General features: G+C 38.7%; 4 protein-coding genes across 7 annotated transcripts; 3 read left to right on the top strand and 1 right to left on the bottom strand.

Moving 5' to 3' along the window:
* Nucleotides 1-294: 294 nt before the first annotated feature.
* Nucleotides 295-4445, top strand: LOC105174298 (auxin response factor 18). 2 transcript variants are annotated; one of them, XM_088875789.1, is made up of 5 exons: nucleotides 300-999; nucleotides 1124-1204; nucleotides 1359-2333; nucleotides 2958-3850; nucleotides 3947-4445. In XM_088875789.1, the coding sequence occupies exons 3-5, from the start codon at nucleotides 1452-1454 to the stop codon at nucleotides 4014-4016; spliced, it is 1845 nt and encodes a 614-aa protein (XP_088731915.1). In that variant the 5' UTR covers nucleotides 300-999; nucleotides 1124-1204; nucleotides 1359-1451; the 3' UTR covers nucleotides 4017-4445. The 2 variants fall into 2 exon arrangements, with proteins under 2 accessions (XP_011094651.1, XP_088731915.1); XM_011096349.3 differs by having other exon boundaries at nucleotides 295-999; nucleotides 1124-2333.
* A 3104-nt stretch (nucleotides 4446-7549) lies between these two features.
* LOC105174297 (polyubiquitin) lies at nucleotides 7550-9940 on the top strand. Its single transcript, XM_011096348.3, has 2 exons — nucleotides 7550-7792; nucleotides 8398-9940. Exon 2 carries the CDS (start codon nucleotides 8398-8400, stop codon nucleotides 9772-9774), a length of 1377 nt encoding a protein of 458 aa, XP_011094650.1. The 5' UTR covers nucleotides 7550-7792; the 3' UTR covers nucleotides 9775-9940.
* Nucleotides 9941-10672: 732 nt separating this feature from the next.
* Nucleotides 10673-13224, top strand: LOC105174295 (CASP-like protein 5A1). Its single transcript, XM_011096347.3, has 3 exons — nucleotides 10673-11122; nucleotides 11718-11850; nucleotides 12654-13224. The coding sequence occupies exons 1-3, from the start codon at nucleotides 10920-10922 to the stop codon at nucleotides 12843-12845; spliced, it is 528 nt and encodes a 175-aa protein (XP_011094649.1). The 5' UTR covers nucleotides 10673-10919; the 3' UTR covers nucleotides 12846-13224.
* Nucleotides 13225-14164: 940 nt separating this feature from the next.
* LOC105174294 (acyl-CoA-binding domain protein) lies at nucleotides 14165-15995 on the bottom strand. 3 transcript variants are annotated; one of them, XM_011096346.3, is made up of 5 exons: nucleotides 15647-15982; nucleotides 15235-15346; nucleotides 14620-14691; nucleotides 14355-14454; nucleotides 14165-14249 (listed from the first exon to the last, which is right to left on the bottom strand). In XM_011096346.3, exons 1-4 carry the CDS (start codon nucleotides 15772-15774, stop codon nucleotides 14368-14370), a joined length of 399 nt encoding a protein of 132 aa, XP_011094648.1. In that variant the 5' UTR covers nucleotides 15775-15982; the 3' UTR covers nucleotides 14165-14249; nucleotides 14355-14367. The 3 variants fall into 3 exon arrangements, with proteins under 3 accessions (XP_011094648.1, XP_011094647.1, XP_020553678.1); XM_011096345.3 differs by having other exon boundaries at nucleotides 14165-14454; nucleotides 15647-15976; XM_020698019.2 differs by lacking the exons at nucleotides 14165-14249; nucleotides 14355-14454 and having other exon boundaries at nucleotides 14650-14790; nucleotides 15647-15995.
* Between the last annotated feature and the right edge of the window lie 472 nt (nucleotides 15996-16467).

Below are 16467 nucleotides of genomic sequence, written 5' to 3'. Positions count from 1 at the left end.
AAGTGGGAAATAGGATGGGGTTGGTTTAAGATCTTTGTTCTTGTTGTGGTGGCTTGTGAACTCAACTGAAGCTACATCAGAAGTTTCTTCAGATCCGAAGAAAAAGGTAAGAATTATATTTTATGTTATTTTTATTATTATATAGTTATATATTTTTTTTACAAAAAGAAAATAAATATATATATATATATATATATATTACAGTGATAAAAACTCATCAGGTGAAAAAGAAAGATAGAGGGAACTAGAGAGACTTGTGTGTGTGTGTGTGTGTCCGTGTGAAGAGTAGATGTCACCTATATATATATATGTACTTGTATACGTATACATGTATATATATATATCTAGAGAGAGAGAGAGAGGGGAGGGGGAGAGAGAGGGAGTAGTTGTTTAGAGGGGAGAAGAGAGCTTTATATGTGTGAATGGAGTTGAGTGTGAATATTGGAGGAAGAGGGAGTTGAAGTAAAAGAAAATCAACGGGCTTTCATCTGTTCTTTTTTCTGCCTTCTCTATTCACTTATTTTTTCTTCTTCTTCTTCTTCTTCTTGGTTTTCTGAATATTTTACCCTTTTTATGTTTGATTTTGTAGCAAACGCTTTGAATTTCGACTGTTATTTCTTTTTCCGGAGTGGAAGAGAGCAGAGTTTTGATGCGGGTTTTCGATTTTGTGGAGTAAAACTTCTGAAGTCTTAAGTTTTATGTAGTGTTGGTTTTGTGTGTGAAAGCGAGTGAAATTTTTTTGTTGGAAAGATAGTTATTGGGTCCAAGTCACGGGTTTCTTGTTCTGATATGAGAGGTTTAGGGATATTGATCGGTCAAATTGAAGAAAGTGAGGTGTTGGATTGAAGAAACAGAGGGTTCTTTTTTTTATTTTTTTTTGACTGCCAAGAATTTGATTTTATCAAGATTGGGATTTTGATTGTGAGGAGGGCTGAATATAATTATTCTCTATGTATTCTGCAGATTGGGTTTATTTGCCTGCCTGCTGACAATAAGGAGGTAAGAAATTCAAACTTTTCAACCTCAATTCAGTGTTTTTGTTATCCTTTTTCGGTTCTTGGTTCTCTGCCTTTGCATGAATTTGGTTCTTTCTCTCTGAGAACCCTGTCTTTATTTTGTGCAGCAATTGCCTTGTGATGTCTGAGAAGCAAGGCTTGTAAAGAGCGGACCTTTACTAGCTGAGTTTTGGGTTCTGATTGTTGTGGTATAGATCTTTTATTTCAATGATTACCTTTATGGAGTCTAAAGAAAAAATGAAAGAGGCTGAGAAATGTTTGGATTCTCAGCTGTGGCATGCCTGTGCCGGTAGCATGGTGCAAATGCCGCCGGTAAATTCAAAGGTGTTTTACTTTCCACAGGGTCATTCAGAACATGCTTCTGGGAATGTTGATTTTAGGAATTGTCCCAGGGTTCCAGCCTACGTCCCCTGTAGAGTGTCCACAGTTAAGTTCATGGCAGATCCTGAGACCGACGAGGTCTTTGCGAAAATCCGATTGGTTCCAATTACTAGGAATGAGGACAGTTTTGATGATGATGCGGCTGTCGGGATTAGTGCTTCCGAGAATCAAGACAAGCCTGTATCATTTGCAAAGACATTGACGCAATCTGATGCAAACAATGGTGGAGGATTTTCAGTACCTAGATATTGTGCAGAGACCATATTTCCTCGTCTAGACTACTCTGCTGATCCTCCAGTCCAGACTATCCTCGCAAAGGATGTCCATGGAGAGACATGGAAATTCAGACATATTTACAGAGGGACTCCAAGGCGGCATCTCTTGACAACTGGATGGAGTACTTTTGTGAACCATAAGAAGCTTGTAGCAGGCGATTCAATTGTGTTTATGAGAGCAGAAAATGGTGATCTTTGTGTTGGAATCAGACGAGCAAAGAGGGGAACTGGTGGTGGACCTGAAATGCCAACAGGATGGAATCCAGCAGCTGGAAACTCTGTTGTGCCGTATGGAGGGTTTTCAGCATTTTTGGGGGAAGAAGAGAGCAAGTTGAGTAGAAACACTAACGGATACACAATTGGGAATTGGACCAGCAGGGGAAGAGTGAAGGCAGAAGAAGTAATTGAGGCCGCAACTCTTGCTGCCAATGGACAACCCTTTGATGTGGTTTACTATCCTCGAGCTAGCACCCCGGAGTTCTGTGTGAAGGCCTCTCTAGTGAAGACGGCTTTGCAAATACGTTGGTGCTCTGGGATGAGGTTCAAGATGGCATTTGAGACGGAGGATTCTTCACGTATAAGTTGGTTCATGGGAACCATCTCATCAGCTCAGGTTGCTGATCCTATTCGGTGGCCTGATTCACCGTGGAGGCTTCTCCAGGTATTTATGTATTTTGAAATTAAATTTGTTTTACTACGTTCTATGTTAATTATTCTGTGTGCAAATTTTGCTTGTATACTTGTAGCGTAGTGCTGTCAATGCAACTTTCTGACTCTACTTCTCACTGTGATTATCCCTTTGTTGTTCAACTCTTTAGGTCCGAATCTCAGAGTTATCTTGACTGATGACCAATGATATTTTAGGCATTAACGTTTGTCTTCTGTCTCTCTTGGGTGGAGGTTTTTAAAGGCCAACAGATATACCATGGTGTCTTAAGCAGCCATGCTTTACATACCAGTTATTCTCATTAATTTCGCTCTTGTGTGCATTTTCCAGTGTAGTTTGTAATGTTGCATATAGAGGAAGTACACGTTTCTTGCAGATTTTCAGTTTGTTATTGCAGTTATGTAAAATGATGTCATAGATACTCTCTCAACGTTTTGCTCTGAAGATGATAGCCACAGTCAGGCGAGCAAATTGTCAATTAAGCAAATTTGATTGTGTCCATAGGAATTGTTTCCAATTGTACTCTACTATGTAATCTGATGCAAAAATTTCTAAGCTGTTACTGAGCCTTAGTGTATGAATTGCTCTGGGCTGGATAAAACTCTTGTATCATTGCAGGTGACTTGGGATGAGCCTGATCTGCTGCAAAATGTAAAACGTGTTAGCCCATGGTTGGTGGAATTAGTATCAAACATGCCCGCCATCCACCTCTCCCCCTTCTCACCTCCACGTAAAAAGTTGAGATTACCACAGAATTCGGAGTTCCCTCTGGACAGCCAAATTCCTTTGCCGGCATTCTCCGGCAACCACCTCCTTGGGTCTAGCAACCCCTTTGGATGTCTTCCAAACAACTCTCCTGCTGGCATGCAGGGAGCCAGGCATGCTCAATATGGTCTGTCCTTATCAGATCTCCACCTCAATAAACTGCAGTCAAGTTTGTTTCCAGTTGGTTTTCTGCCTCCCCATCGAGTTCCTCTACCTACTGGAGCCTCCAATCCCATCATTCCGGAGCCTGGCAGTAATGAGAACATTTCTTGTCTGCTAACCATGGGAAATTCGACTCAAGGATCAAAGAAATCTGATAATGGGAAAGCAGCCCCATTCGTGCTTTTTGGTCAGACAATACTTACTGAGAAACAGATTTCTCTCAGTTGCTCCAGCGACACTGTTTCCCCCGCTCGCACTGGCAATAGTTCTTCTGGCGGCAATGCAAATAAAATGGGAAACACTTCTGATGGATCCGTTCCTGCACCTAATCAGAATGATGCACCAGACCACTCATCATGTGAAGGATTTCAATCAGAACTCAACTTGGAGACCGGTCACTGCAAAGTCTTCATGGAGTCTGAGGATGTCGGTCGGACTCTAGATCTTTCTTTGCTCGGTTCTTATGAAGAACTGTACAGAAAGTTGGCAAGTATGTTTGGCACTGAAATTTCTGAAATGCTAAACCGTGTTCTCTATCGGGACGCCGCAGGTGCAGTCAGGCAACTTGGCGACGAACCCTTTAGGTGAGATTTGTTAGCACCTTTTGTCAACATATTAATCTTTATTGCATGTTTGGTTAAAGCTATATTGATGTATTTTTCCCTTTGTGACAATTGCAGTAACTTTATGAAAACAGCAAGAAGGTTGAGAATTCTGGCTGATTCAAGCAGTGACAACGTAGGAGTATAGATCTATGACCATACAAACCGGGCCTCCAGTCCACTCTAACTATACTGCTGAATGACTAAGAGCTCTAGCTCCCAATTTCTTTGTGCTTCCTGACATATTGATCCTGGGCAAAACCCTCTTGGATTCCTCTGTGTCTACAAATTGGAACCTGGGATGAAGTGTTGGTTCTCGTGAGTATAATTCTTAGCCGCATAATGTTTACAAGGTTTGATGTTAATTTTTTACTAGTGTTGTACAAGGCAATCCCTGTAAAGAAACAGGTAGGACTTAATTTGCTTTCCTAGGGGCTTGTGCTGATTCAAGAACAGTGTCATGAGATTCTTAAGGCAATTTTCTATTACGTTGGGTTGAAGAGAAACTTTTGACTGTTAGTGGAATCAACTTTGTTTGTACAGTTTCAAAGTGGGATATGTAAATATTTTTAATGTATGGGATCTGGTGTGCAAGATTGTCTTGTTAGAGAAATAAAATAGTTGACTGCAGTGGAGTGTGGGAAATAGGAAGAAGAAAACAAGAAAAAGTTAAGGTAAGGTAGGGAGACAGAAGTCACGTGGGATTGGACCAAACCCAAACAGTCACCCCACTTAAATATCCCCATTCAAGTGCCGCAACTGTTGGTAACTCTTCTAACAATCTTAATTAATTAAGGTTTAATTATAACATGACACTCATAATGATGCTGACTCCTCTACTTCAACTGCAATTATTAATTACTTCTTACGCACACCCTAATCACTTTTGCTTTTGTAAATGGGTTATTAGGGATCAAAATTAACAATAATTAATATTAAATTATACAGAATCTTACAAGAGTGTAGAATCTTCTCTGCGTTTGATTGGATGGAGAAGTTAGTACTTGGTAGTATGTGAGTTTGGAGTTGGGGCGCTCAAAACTGAGGCGCACGTGAGAGTGATTGTGGGGAAGGGTGGGGTCCCGTCCCACGATAATAATATGTTCACGTGCGGGCAGCGTCAGCAGGAGGGTATATTTGCACGCGTTGCGCCGCCTTGAAGACCCCTGCTGTCTCTTCCCTTCTCTACTCTACTCTACTCTTATTAATTACTATTTCTCCTTAATTTCTTCACTAATAACTCCTTTTAAAATTACATATAAATTATATATTCCCAAAAATATTATATCAAAATCATTATTGTTTAATTACGGTACAGATATACTTTGCTGTAATAACAACAGGCTGCAGCTAGCTATATGTACCGTATTATTATACGCACTTAATTAATCTTATGTATTTCACATGATAATTATAAACCCGACATATAATATATATATATATATAGCTAGAAACAGAAGCCGAAACCCAAGTACCAGATCATGAGTTGGATCACGTGAAACTGCCAACAACAACAACGTCCGATCAACGTCTTCTTTTCTCTTCTGCTCTCCCATTTTTATTCATTTCCCATGATTATATCATATTTAAAAAAAAAAAAAAAACATTTGTTCACATGAACAAGAAGTAGCGTATTTGAAGAGGTATATGTCGATGGTATGTCTACGCATCTACTTAACCTGGGGAGGTTCATTACCACCTACATATGCATTCTTAAATATTCTTACATCTCTCTATAATTACTTCCGCTACTGCTTAATGTTCATCACACTATGCATGTTTTTAATCTTTTCCAACGTTGTAAATTTTAGCCCTTTTGTGTTAGAAATTTACCAACGACAACAAAAGCCCTAAATTTATATAAAAAATAAAATACATGCAAGGCACACTGTTGAAGAACTAAGATCTGAAAAAAAAAATTATAAAATTTATTTATTACTCTGAAAAAAATAAAAAAATTAAAATACCTAAGTACAAAAAATAGAAAACAAAAATTAGATTAAAGGCTAATTCAAGTTTTGAAGCAATGATGATGATTAATTATATGCAAGTAGTAATTAATTAATAAAAAGCGATATATATGGGCGCACATAGGAAGAGGAAAAGACATGCATGCATGCATGCATGCAAGATCAAGGGGACATAACCCATTTCCAATGTATTGTTTTTATTTGTATTTAGTAGTACGACGTACGTTGTCAACACCATTTTAATTAATTAATTAATTAATTTCCTTTGTTTTCACCGCCTACTTACCTATGTATCTATATATGCCATCCCATCGAAACCTCTTTTTTATATTTATATATATTTGTTTTGCTGAATTGAGAGATCCGAGGTTGCAATTCCAATGCTGCCCCCGCCCCCGCCTGAAGTGCTATGGATAACTTTACCTAATGGGCCTGTCTATAGTTGGGCCCGAACTGACTATTTAAATCACTTGGCCCAACTTCAAGTTCTTAGAGCATCAATAAATACCACGCATCACTCTATGGCCATGCAATATACAAAATCGATATGGGTCGAGACTTTCTCAATTCTTCACTCAATATTTTGCCTCTTATTTGATCAAACACAAGTGTGCTACAACCTTTTCAAATTTATTGAATTCTTAAAATCATCTAAATTTTGATACGATCTGTTATGAGTAAATTCTAATTCAGTAGAAAAAGATAATTTTATCCTCAAATGGCACAAAATTATAAGTTTACCAACAGGATCCGTGCCTTTTTATCGGGTCAGGTCGAAAACCTGAGACACGTGCCAGGCACGCATTGGACCAACCAGACCCCCAACTTATCTCTATAAATACGTCTTAGTACTTGTCTTCTCCTCTTTTACTTTCGGGTCGCTTTAGCTCCCCAGCTCGCTAAGTGACCTACTTTTACGACCTCAAAACCAAACACTGACTTAAGTATCGGAAGGTCTTAGTTGGGGGCCATCCCAACAAGTCTAACGATCTGTTTTTTTTTTTTTCAGAGCTCAATCACTAGTTTGAAGAGGTAGCGATTTCAAACCACTTGAAGGACCAGCTCGCCCGACCAAGAAAATCGTGTAGATTTCGACCCGAATCACTGTCCAAATATAATAGACAGTTGATGCAAGAAGAGGTGTATTGGAGGCTATACAATCAAGTGTTTGCTCCTCCATCTCTCCTCTCTGTCCCCCGTACTAATGAAAAATTACAAAAAAATCTCCATAAAAGAATATAGTTTACCGAGTTATAATTTAAAAAATGATACAAGTTACCTCCCTCCATAAATTGATGGGGAAGATAAATTGCATTATTTTTTAGTATCGGGAGGATAAATTACACTTTGTTTTTACAAAGATTTTTTTGCATTTTTTTATTAATACATGAGGTAAATTATATATAACCATTTATTTAATTAAAGTATTAAATAAATCTAAATACTATTTTAAAATAAAAAATGCATTTAAACAATTAGATAGTATTCTTAATTATTTAATCAACTATAGTACATCTAAAAATACCATGCACCTCAATAATAATTACGAATAAATTATAACATGTTTTATGTATTTGCATAATTTTTAAACTTATTTAAAGTAAAATACATGAATTAAATTATTATTCAGTTCTTGTAAATAAAAAGAAAAAGAAATACCTAAGAATACATATAATCCCGGTGTTAGAGAAGCTTCAACATCCTTTCTGGAGTAGCCTGGATTGTTCTAGAAGGAGAAGATTGATCGCAATTTTAGTCGTGAAGGCTCTTCCTATCCAGCGTTTACCCTACGCCTACGCCTACGAAGACGCAGCGACCGAACGCCCTCATATCCTCGTATATATATCTTTCCATTCTGCTTCCTCTCTCATCCTTTATACGCTATCTTGTTCGCTTTGAAGATATCACAAACTTCCCGTCTTCGTCACTCGAAATTTCTCTCCTTCTTCGAAAGGTAACTTGCTCTCCTTCATGTATCGCATTCATATCCGCGATTGTGATCCTTGTTGAGTTTTATGTAGTTTTTGTATTACGAGGGGGTCGGGTGTTTTTGTTCTTGTAGTTGTATCGGATGTTTCATAATCTCGTAGGGTTAGAATTCCCCATGTTTTGGATTTAAAATCGTGCATTTTTCAATGATTGGAAGATCTAGGATAATTCGTTTTAGTTTTTATTGATGATTTTAGTTGAAATTTCGGCGTTTGTGCTGGTTCAAAAGTTTTAGACCCTTTCGTATTATGGGTGAGAAGAAATTTAAGGTATAATCATCTCTCCGTGGATGCGCGGTATCATCGCGATGTTGATTCTTGATGATCATGTTATAGGGCTAATTGAGGTTTTTTCGCAATAAAAACTTTAGCTAAATGCAGTTGGTGTACGCAAGACCTCCGCTTCAAGCTGATTTTTCCTCCGCCCTTTTCTAATATAATTTAGATTTCTCATTTGAGCACATATGTTTAGCCAGGTGTTGGTATGGAAATAATTGCTCATCTGAGTGTTATATTTGGATTTCAAAGGACAACCAACTTATTGCGTCTTTTCTCTCATTTGTTTTTGTAGATGCAAATCTTTGTAAAGACCCTGACCGGCAAGACCATAACTCTCGAGGTCGAGAGTTCCGATACTATTGATAATGTAAAAGCTAAGATTCAAGATAAAGAAGGAATTCCTCCTGATCAGCAAAGATTGATTTTTGCTGGAAAGCAGCTTGAAGACGGACGCACGCTTGCTGATTACAATATCCAGAAGGAGTCCACTCTTCATCTTGTCCTTCGTCTTCGTGGTGGAATGCAGATCTTTGTCAAGACCCTCACAGGGAAGACTATAACCCTGGAAGTGGAAAGCTCCGATACGATTGATAATGTCAAGGCGAAAATTCAGGACAAGGAAGGGATTCCTCCAGACCAGCAGAGATTGATCTTTGCCGGGAAGCAACTTGAGGATGGCAGGACCCTTGCAGATTACAACATCCAGAAAGAATCGACCCTGCATTTGGTGCTGCGTTTGAGGGGAGGCATGCAGATTTTTGTTAAGACCTTGACGGGGAAGACCATAACATTGGAGGTTGAGAGCTCGGACACTATTGACAATGTTAAGGCCAAAATCCAAGATAAGGAAGGGATTCCCCCTGATCAACAGCGTTTGATTTTTGCTGGTAAGCAGCTCGAGGATGGCAGGACCCTCGCTGACTATAATATTCAAAAGGAGTCGACACTGCACCTGGTGTTGAGACTGAGAGGAGGGATGCAGATCTTTGTCAAGACCTTGACTGGGAAGACAATCACTTTGGAGGTTGAGAGTTCGGATACAATAGACAATGTGAAGGCAAAGATTCAAGACAAGGAAGGCATTCCTCCGGACCAGCAGCGTTTGATCTTTGCTGGTAAGCAGCTTGAGGACGGCAGGACCCTTGCTGACTATAATATTCAAAAGGAGTCGACTCTCCACCTGGTGTTGAGACTGAGAGGAGGGATGCAGATCTTTGTCAAGACCTTGACTGGGAAGACCATTACTTTGGAGGTTGAGAGTTCGGATACAATAGACAACGTCAAGGCAAAAATTCAGGACAAAGAAGGTATTCCTCCAGACCAGCAACGATTGATCTTTGCTGGTAAACAGCTTGAGGATGGTAGGACACTTGCAGACTACAACATCCAAAAGGAGTCAACTCTCCATCTGGTCTTGCGCTTGAGGGGAGGAATGCAGATCTTTGTCAAGACTTTGACAGGGAAAACAATCACCTTGGAGGTGGAGAGTTCAGATACTATTGATAATGTGAAGGCCAAGATTCAAGACAAGGAGGGTATCCCACCAGACCAACAAAGGCTCATCTTTGCTGGCAAGCAGCTTGAGGACGGTCGCACGCTTGCAGACTACAACATTCAAAAGGAGTCCACTCTTCACCTTGTTCTTCGACTCCGAGGTGGTGATTTCTAAGAAGTGAAAGCTGATATGGTAGTTTCATGAGTTTGTTTTGGTATGTGTATACAATTGGAGAAGTTCTGTTAGTATATTACTAACAAGAGGAGTCATGTATGTGGATTTTATATAATATGTGGTTTGGTAATGGTATTTTCATAGTGTTCTAAGTGTTTCTTGGTAATACAGATCGATTCTTTGTGTCTATTTTTATCACAGTGAGCACATTCTATGCCTGCTCAAGCATAAAAGTTCATCCGTAACACGCTATACCTGATTTGCTTTAGCCAGCAACACCATGATGGGAAAAAGTAAAAACTTTGTCCCAATCATGGTGGTAACCATGAACTATAAAAGACTGCTCTCACAGTTGTAGATTGGAATGGATAGGATTAGCTTTCAATTAATATCTCTTTATCTACGCAGTATGTGTTTTGATGCGACACGACTTCTATTTGATTTTAAATGTAGTCTACTCCAATGGTATTCTTTTAGGCCTCCATTCATATCGCCAACACCAAGTGCGTGTCAGGAGATTTTGCAATGTGTTTATGGTGAGAATTAAATTCTTACCGGATCCTAATTGCATGAAATTGTATACCCATCCAAAGAAATGGGGTAAAATTTTGGATGGCCCTTGAGCATTTGAAGTTCAGAAAACCAGATTTTGGCAAGAAACACAAATTCCACAAACCTTAAGACAGTAATTTCGATAAAAAAAATTTAGATTTGACAACAGAGCATCAGCGTGAAAAAAATTATAATGAAAAACTTTTAACTAATTAAAAAAATCTAGAAAAATTGTTATGGTGTTACTCTCATCTGAGGTATAGATTTTGCTGTATGCCCAGTTGTTAATTAATCGAGTAGGACGTGGAGTCCAGATTGGAAACACAAAAAAAAGTAATTGCCTTAAAATTGCTAAAGCACCACCAAACATACAAGTATAAAACTCGACGGCAAAAATAAAAGAATCTTGCCCTCCGCCCACCTCGCCAGTCAGTCTTGTCTCCTCCCTTCTCAGTGCGAGCAAGAATCGCTCGAATTTTGTTCGACTTCGAGTAGAAAACTGAAAGATAAAATATTACATCGTTTTTCAATATCAATTTATGTTATCTCATTGTTTTATTTGATGGGTAAATACTGAAGGAGTAAGTAAGCAGATGAGCGGGCCAGCGGTGCACCCGGTGGAGGCGCCTCCGCCGACGACAGATGCAGCGCCGCCGACGGTTAGGATGAAAGACGTTCAGGGAATGGCCGGAACCACCGGCGCGCTCTTCCTCCGCCTCTGCCAGTTCGTCTTCGCTGCCGTTTCTCTCTGCGTCATGGCCACCACCTCCGATTTCCCCTCCGTCACCGCCTTCCGGTTAAGTTCTACATGCTGTCATTTACAGTGTTTCTGTTTTCTTCGAATTTAGGGTTTTGGGTTTGGTAAAGTGAAAAAGGTGATTCTTAGAGTTAAAGATGCACTTTTTATACTTGAATTTCAAGTGGAGGCCTCCAAGTTTCTAGGGATTAGACTTTACTTTTTGCATTGTGCTTGTAACTGATAAAAATGAAGTTCTTACCAGTAACAACACCTGTGTTCCAAGATTATGGAACAGAGAACAAAATGCAGTTGCCATTGTAGGATTTTCTACTTATTGTAAGCTTAGAATCGGCCTTAATCGTCAAAGTGAGACCTGATAGCAATCAAGGCCCATTGTCCTTTGGCGATGGAGTTCTATTTATTTTCAGAAAATGGTAGTTGGTAATTTACCACTCAACCTGGGTCATCACTTGCATTTGGTTTTTTCTTTAAAGGTATCAGTATGCGTTAAACATTTATGTGTAAAATCGAGAAATCTTCTCTTTGTCTTACGGCGGTTTGTCAATTCCTGAACTCGATTCATATATCTCTTCATGTGATATTGCAGTATGAAAAGGGTTTGTCACTAAAACTTGTTTTCTCTTTCCGTTAGCTACCTTGTTGCTGCCGTTGGTTTGCAAAGTTTATGGAGCCTGTCTCTGGCTCTTGCTGACATATATGCTCTTTTGGTGAGGCGAAGTTTCAGAAATACTGGAGTTGTGAGTTTGTTTGCCATTGGTGATGGGGTAAGAAAAATTGTTTGATAGACAACAGAACTTCTTAGCTCCACAAGTTCTTAGTTTAATATTTTTGCTTATTGAAGCATTAATTGAAATTAATTTCCCTCAGACACTCAATTACTGTGTTAGCATTTATCGAACTAGATAATTTCAGTCGTAGTGAATCTAACCCCAAGATCCCAGATTTCTGAAAGTCTGCTTCCATTTTCTGGGTCGAAGTTTAGCTAACTTGCTGCAACTCTGTGGCAGTAGAGGATGTAATTTTGAGTTGTAACACAAGAATGCACTTAATTTATTTCCTGAACTCTGATGTAATATGATCTTTAATATTCATATATCGGTTGTTGGTTTTTCAAAATTCAGAGTTGCTTCAGTTCAGTCCCGTAACGCCTATGTCTCTTTACCAATTCATGAATATGCAACTATGGTGATGCGTTAGTTTGTCATGCATATCAGCTGTCACTGGAGTTTCCTTGTCTGGTTAATTCTTTTATCAAGTAATCAAGTACTGTAGTCTAACTTTTGCAATTACTTTCAACTGTTTGTCAGTAAGATTTTCCTAATTCTTCTTTGGAAGCTAAAGCTTTTAGTTGTGGTGCTTTAGAGAAGTCTTTTTCATGTCATGTCTTTTAACTGCTTCATATGCCTAGTAGTGCAACTGTATCCCAATTTGGACATACTTTTCGCAAATTCATTAGTCAGACACCAGCATACCCAAACTTGCTGTGGCTGTTATGCTCGTGTGACTATTCCCATTTACTCTTGTTTCCTCACCAAGATCCATAAGCATCTCTGCTGTTCTCGTGCAGATAACTTCAACTCTAACATTTGCTGCTGCCTGTGCTTCTGCTGGTATCACCGTCCTCATTGGGAATGACCTTGATAAATGTAATCTAAACCACTGCACAAGATTCATGTCAGCTACAGCCATGGCCTTTCTGAGCTGGTTTGCTGTGTCCCCATCATTTCTGCTGAATTTCTGGTCTCTGGCTTCCCGGTAGCACAAAAATGCGAAATAAAAGCTGTGAAGGGAGTTGATGATCAACTGGATGCTGCTGCTCTGTACTTTCTGGGTGTTTTTTGCTTTGACAGTCAAGGGAAAAAGATCTGGATGCCTCTACTACCATATCACTGAATTCGGTGGTGAAGGGAATTTGGTAATGTAGAATTTATTCACCAGTGGTGGAAAAAGAATTGTTTTGCTCAAGTGCGTTGGTTTCACCACCGGTGTGGTTTCAAATCAATATCATTTATGTCCCATGTTTGACTAGGGTTCAAGATTAATTCTAATGCAGTCTTCGTGTCAAAGGCTTTTTAGTTCACTCGGCATGTGAATTGATAAAAAATTGGTTTCAGATCAATTGTTTGCTGTCAGTTCTACATTCTGGTGTTTTGCAAGTAAACGAATTGAGCATCAAGTGTGGTCCAATACCAAGCCTTTTATTGCATATAAAAGACTCTTGGATGGAAGAAATAATCGAAATATTTCAGAGCATCTTCATAACAATTTTCAGCATACAGAGTTGATAGACTGCCATCTCAACAAGGCGTGCAAATTTTAAGTACTCAACATGTCGGTAAGGTCTTTAACGTGGAATGAGCAAATTATGCAGGGGAGGGGTTACAAAGGAGCATATAAAGAAAAATAAAGGGAGAAAAAAAAATACATATTTCAACTTCAATATGGATAATTTTGACTCCGTCATTTGAAGTATGAACCGTAGACGTGGAACAATTATGTAATTGTTGGATATTTATCTGCAGCCAACATTCACATTTTTGTTCTCCTGGGAAGATGGGCTGATTGTCGTCAAAAGTACTTGAGACCTTGTCAAGCAAACATGTGAAGAAAACAAAAATAGCTTTCTTGCACTAAATTGCCAGAAAAACAATCTGTAAGAAACAGAGGAGGTGTAGGTACCCAAGTGAGGGACTTCAGAGAAACTTGTTCGCCTGTTAGTCCATGACAGAGTCGAAGTAGAAATTTACTTGTGATCTCAGAATGAAGTGGCATCGAGTAGCAGCAGAGGAGCCACTAGATAAATTCTTGCCACCTTAATTCATTAATGTTGAGTTTGAGTTCTTAAATCCAACAATGGATCAATCTGCTGTCTGACTAACACGAACCAGCTTGTATAAGGTGGTACATCCGGACATTTTTGTGAAGAATTGGTGCATGAAACAGATGAACAATTAATTTTGGTTGATTGTTGTCATCGGTAACATAGAATGCATAATTCATCTTCTGAGAGAACATCCATAGGGCTTTGTCAAAGTAGCTCAAGCCTGGGGGAAAGGAGGACACAATCTCCTACAGTCGTTGGTGCAGTGCAAAAAGTATGTTTCAACATCCATAGGCTTTGTCAAAGTAGCTCAAGTCTGGGGAAAAAAGAGGACACAATCTCCTACAGTCGTTGGTGCAGTGCAAAAAGTATGATTCTTATCAACAAGCACGTACTCTAGAAATCGCTACTAATCTCTGATACAAAAGATATCCTCCAACTCCATACCTCATTAGATGATTTACATTTTACGGACATTGCATTTCAATTTCTCTGCTTCAAGCTCTTGTTTCAAAGACTCAACCCTTTCAAGCAAATCCACATTTTCCTGGAAATGTAAGGCAGCTTACAAATTAGCAAATGTAAAAATTCCCAGTATAAACATATTTGAAGGATCTGTAGTAAAATAAAGAACATAGGCACAGTAATCAGATTTACAAAAAGAAGTTCAATAAAAGGAACGATTTACAAAAAGAAGTTCAATAAAAGGAACCTTTTGCAACATTTCCATCTCTCTGTTCAGGACAGCCGAAACCCCTTTTGTTTCTCCAGCAGACTTCTTAATCTATGTACACAAAAGACTGGGATCAGTCATGCTGTTAGATACATCTGGGGTTACGCTTCTCCACTGAAAGACCAAAACACTAGCAAAAATTGCTGTAGCCTGCAATGACATAAACCAAATAGGGCAGTGCTTCTAAACACCAAGCGATTTCTTCATCAAGACAGGAGTCGGATATGAAATTGGGGAAATCACAAACTTTCTTTTTCATCAACCCAAAAGACTTGGTCAACATGGAGAAAAATTTAATCTCACAAGCAGAGAAGCACAATGAGTTACATAAATATCTTATTCTCAACTGACAAGCCAACAAGAACAAGCAAGTCCAACCATAGCTCAAAAATCTTGGTTATTATATTCACTCCTGAAAATTACTGAAGGTAAACTGTTTCTTACTATGTTGAGATTATGGCCAAATGTTCACAACACTCAGTCCTTTCAGTTCCCCGACAGATTTGCATTAAATCCATGACAACAGTTCGGGATATGATGCCGAAAGGGGTTAAACAGTTGAATTGAGAATTAGCTATTACAAAACTCACTTACTTCCTCCAGTTGCCTGGAGCACTCGGCAGCCTTCTCGAACTCCCAATCATACCTCCTTCTCCACTCTGCAGATTCATCCATAGCTTCTCTATTAGCGAGATCAAATTGTCTCCTACAAGAAGTGAATCCGCACAAAAACACGTCGACATTGCAGTCACATGACATAACTTGTTCCGCGCTCGAATTAAAAAACGCATGTATTGCGCAATTAAACACACATCTATACCGCCACAGTATTTTTGTGATCTACAGAAACTTAAAACTAAAACAAAATCTAATTTCAGTTTGCAACAAAGGAATCCGCATGCTGTATACAAGATCAATCACACGATCGCGTCGGCAAGCAACAACTACAGATAAAACGGCAAAAAAAAAAAAAAAAGGAAAGAAACTCAAGAAAAAAACGGCAGACCTTAACAATTCGGTATCATTAGATGAGACGCGATAATCAATAGTCCAAAGTCGGAAGTAAACGGCGATTCCCATGAGCATTACGAGCCCTAATGCTATCGATATTTGGCGCCTCTTGGTTCTCCCCATTTACACTGAGAACAGAAGATTTGAATTGGATTGCTCTCGCGTACGGTCTAACTCTAACCCCTTGAAAATTGTTCCAAGTCCCTCGAAGTCCAGCGGCCTTTCCTTCTTAGAAATTTTATATACAACTTTGTAAGCTAAAATGAAAATTATATAAGCTTTAATTCAAGTTGCAATTCACTATTTCTAAAATATGATATTATCGAAATCTTATAAATATTCATCAATTCAAATGAGTTTACATTGTAATAGATGGATATGAAATTATAGATTTTAAATTTTTAATTATAATTTATTTAGATAATTTTAAATTCTTATTTCTAAACTACGCAACGGAAAAAGAACAAAAAAAACCCTCTCGTAATATCATTTTCGAAATTAAGAAATGAAAATAGTCTGAAGCTTGTACTATTAGAAAGTATTTTTTATAAATGAGAAAAAGAGCAGGATCATGAGCGGTCCACATAATATATAACTTCACATAATGCCCTTTTTGCTTTCTCATATTGAGTTTTTGATACCCTTGACGCGAAAACCTCAGCTCTTGATGTATTCCTCTGACAAACTCTTTGGTGGAGAATATATGTTTTCAGCAACCTGGATCAATCACAGTGAGGACACCCCAACAAGAAGCTGAAAGCCGACCTGGCTACTCAGTAGTTCAAGAGTTGAATCAAGCATCGGCCAAGATCCAAT

Source organism: Sesamum indicum, linkage group LG11 (genome assembly GCF_026168435.1).
Source record: "Sesamum indicum cultivar Baizhima isolate 11 linkage group LG11, ASM2616843v1, whole genome shotgun sequence".
Taxonomy (NCBI): domain Eukaryota; kingdom Viridiplantae; phylum Streptophyta; class Magnoliopsida; order Lamiales; family Pedaliaceae; genus Sesamum; species Sesamum indicum.
This window is presented reverse-complemented; position numbering and strand designations above follow the sequence as displayed.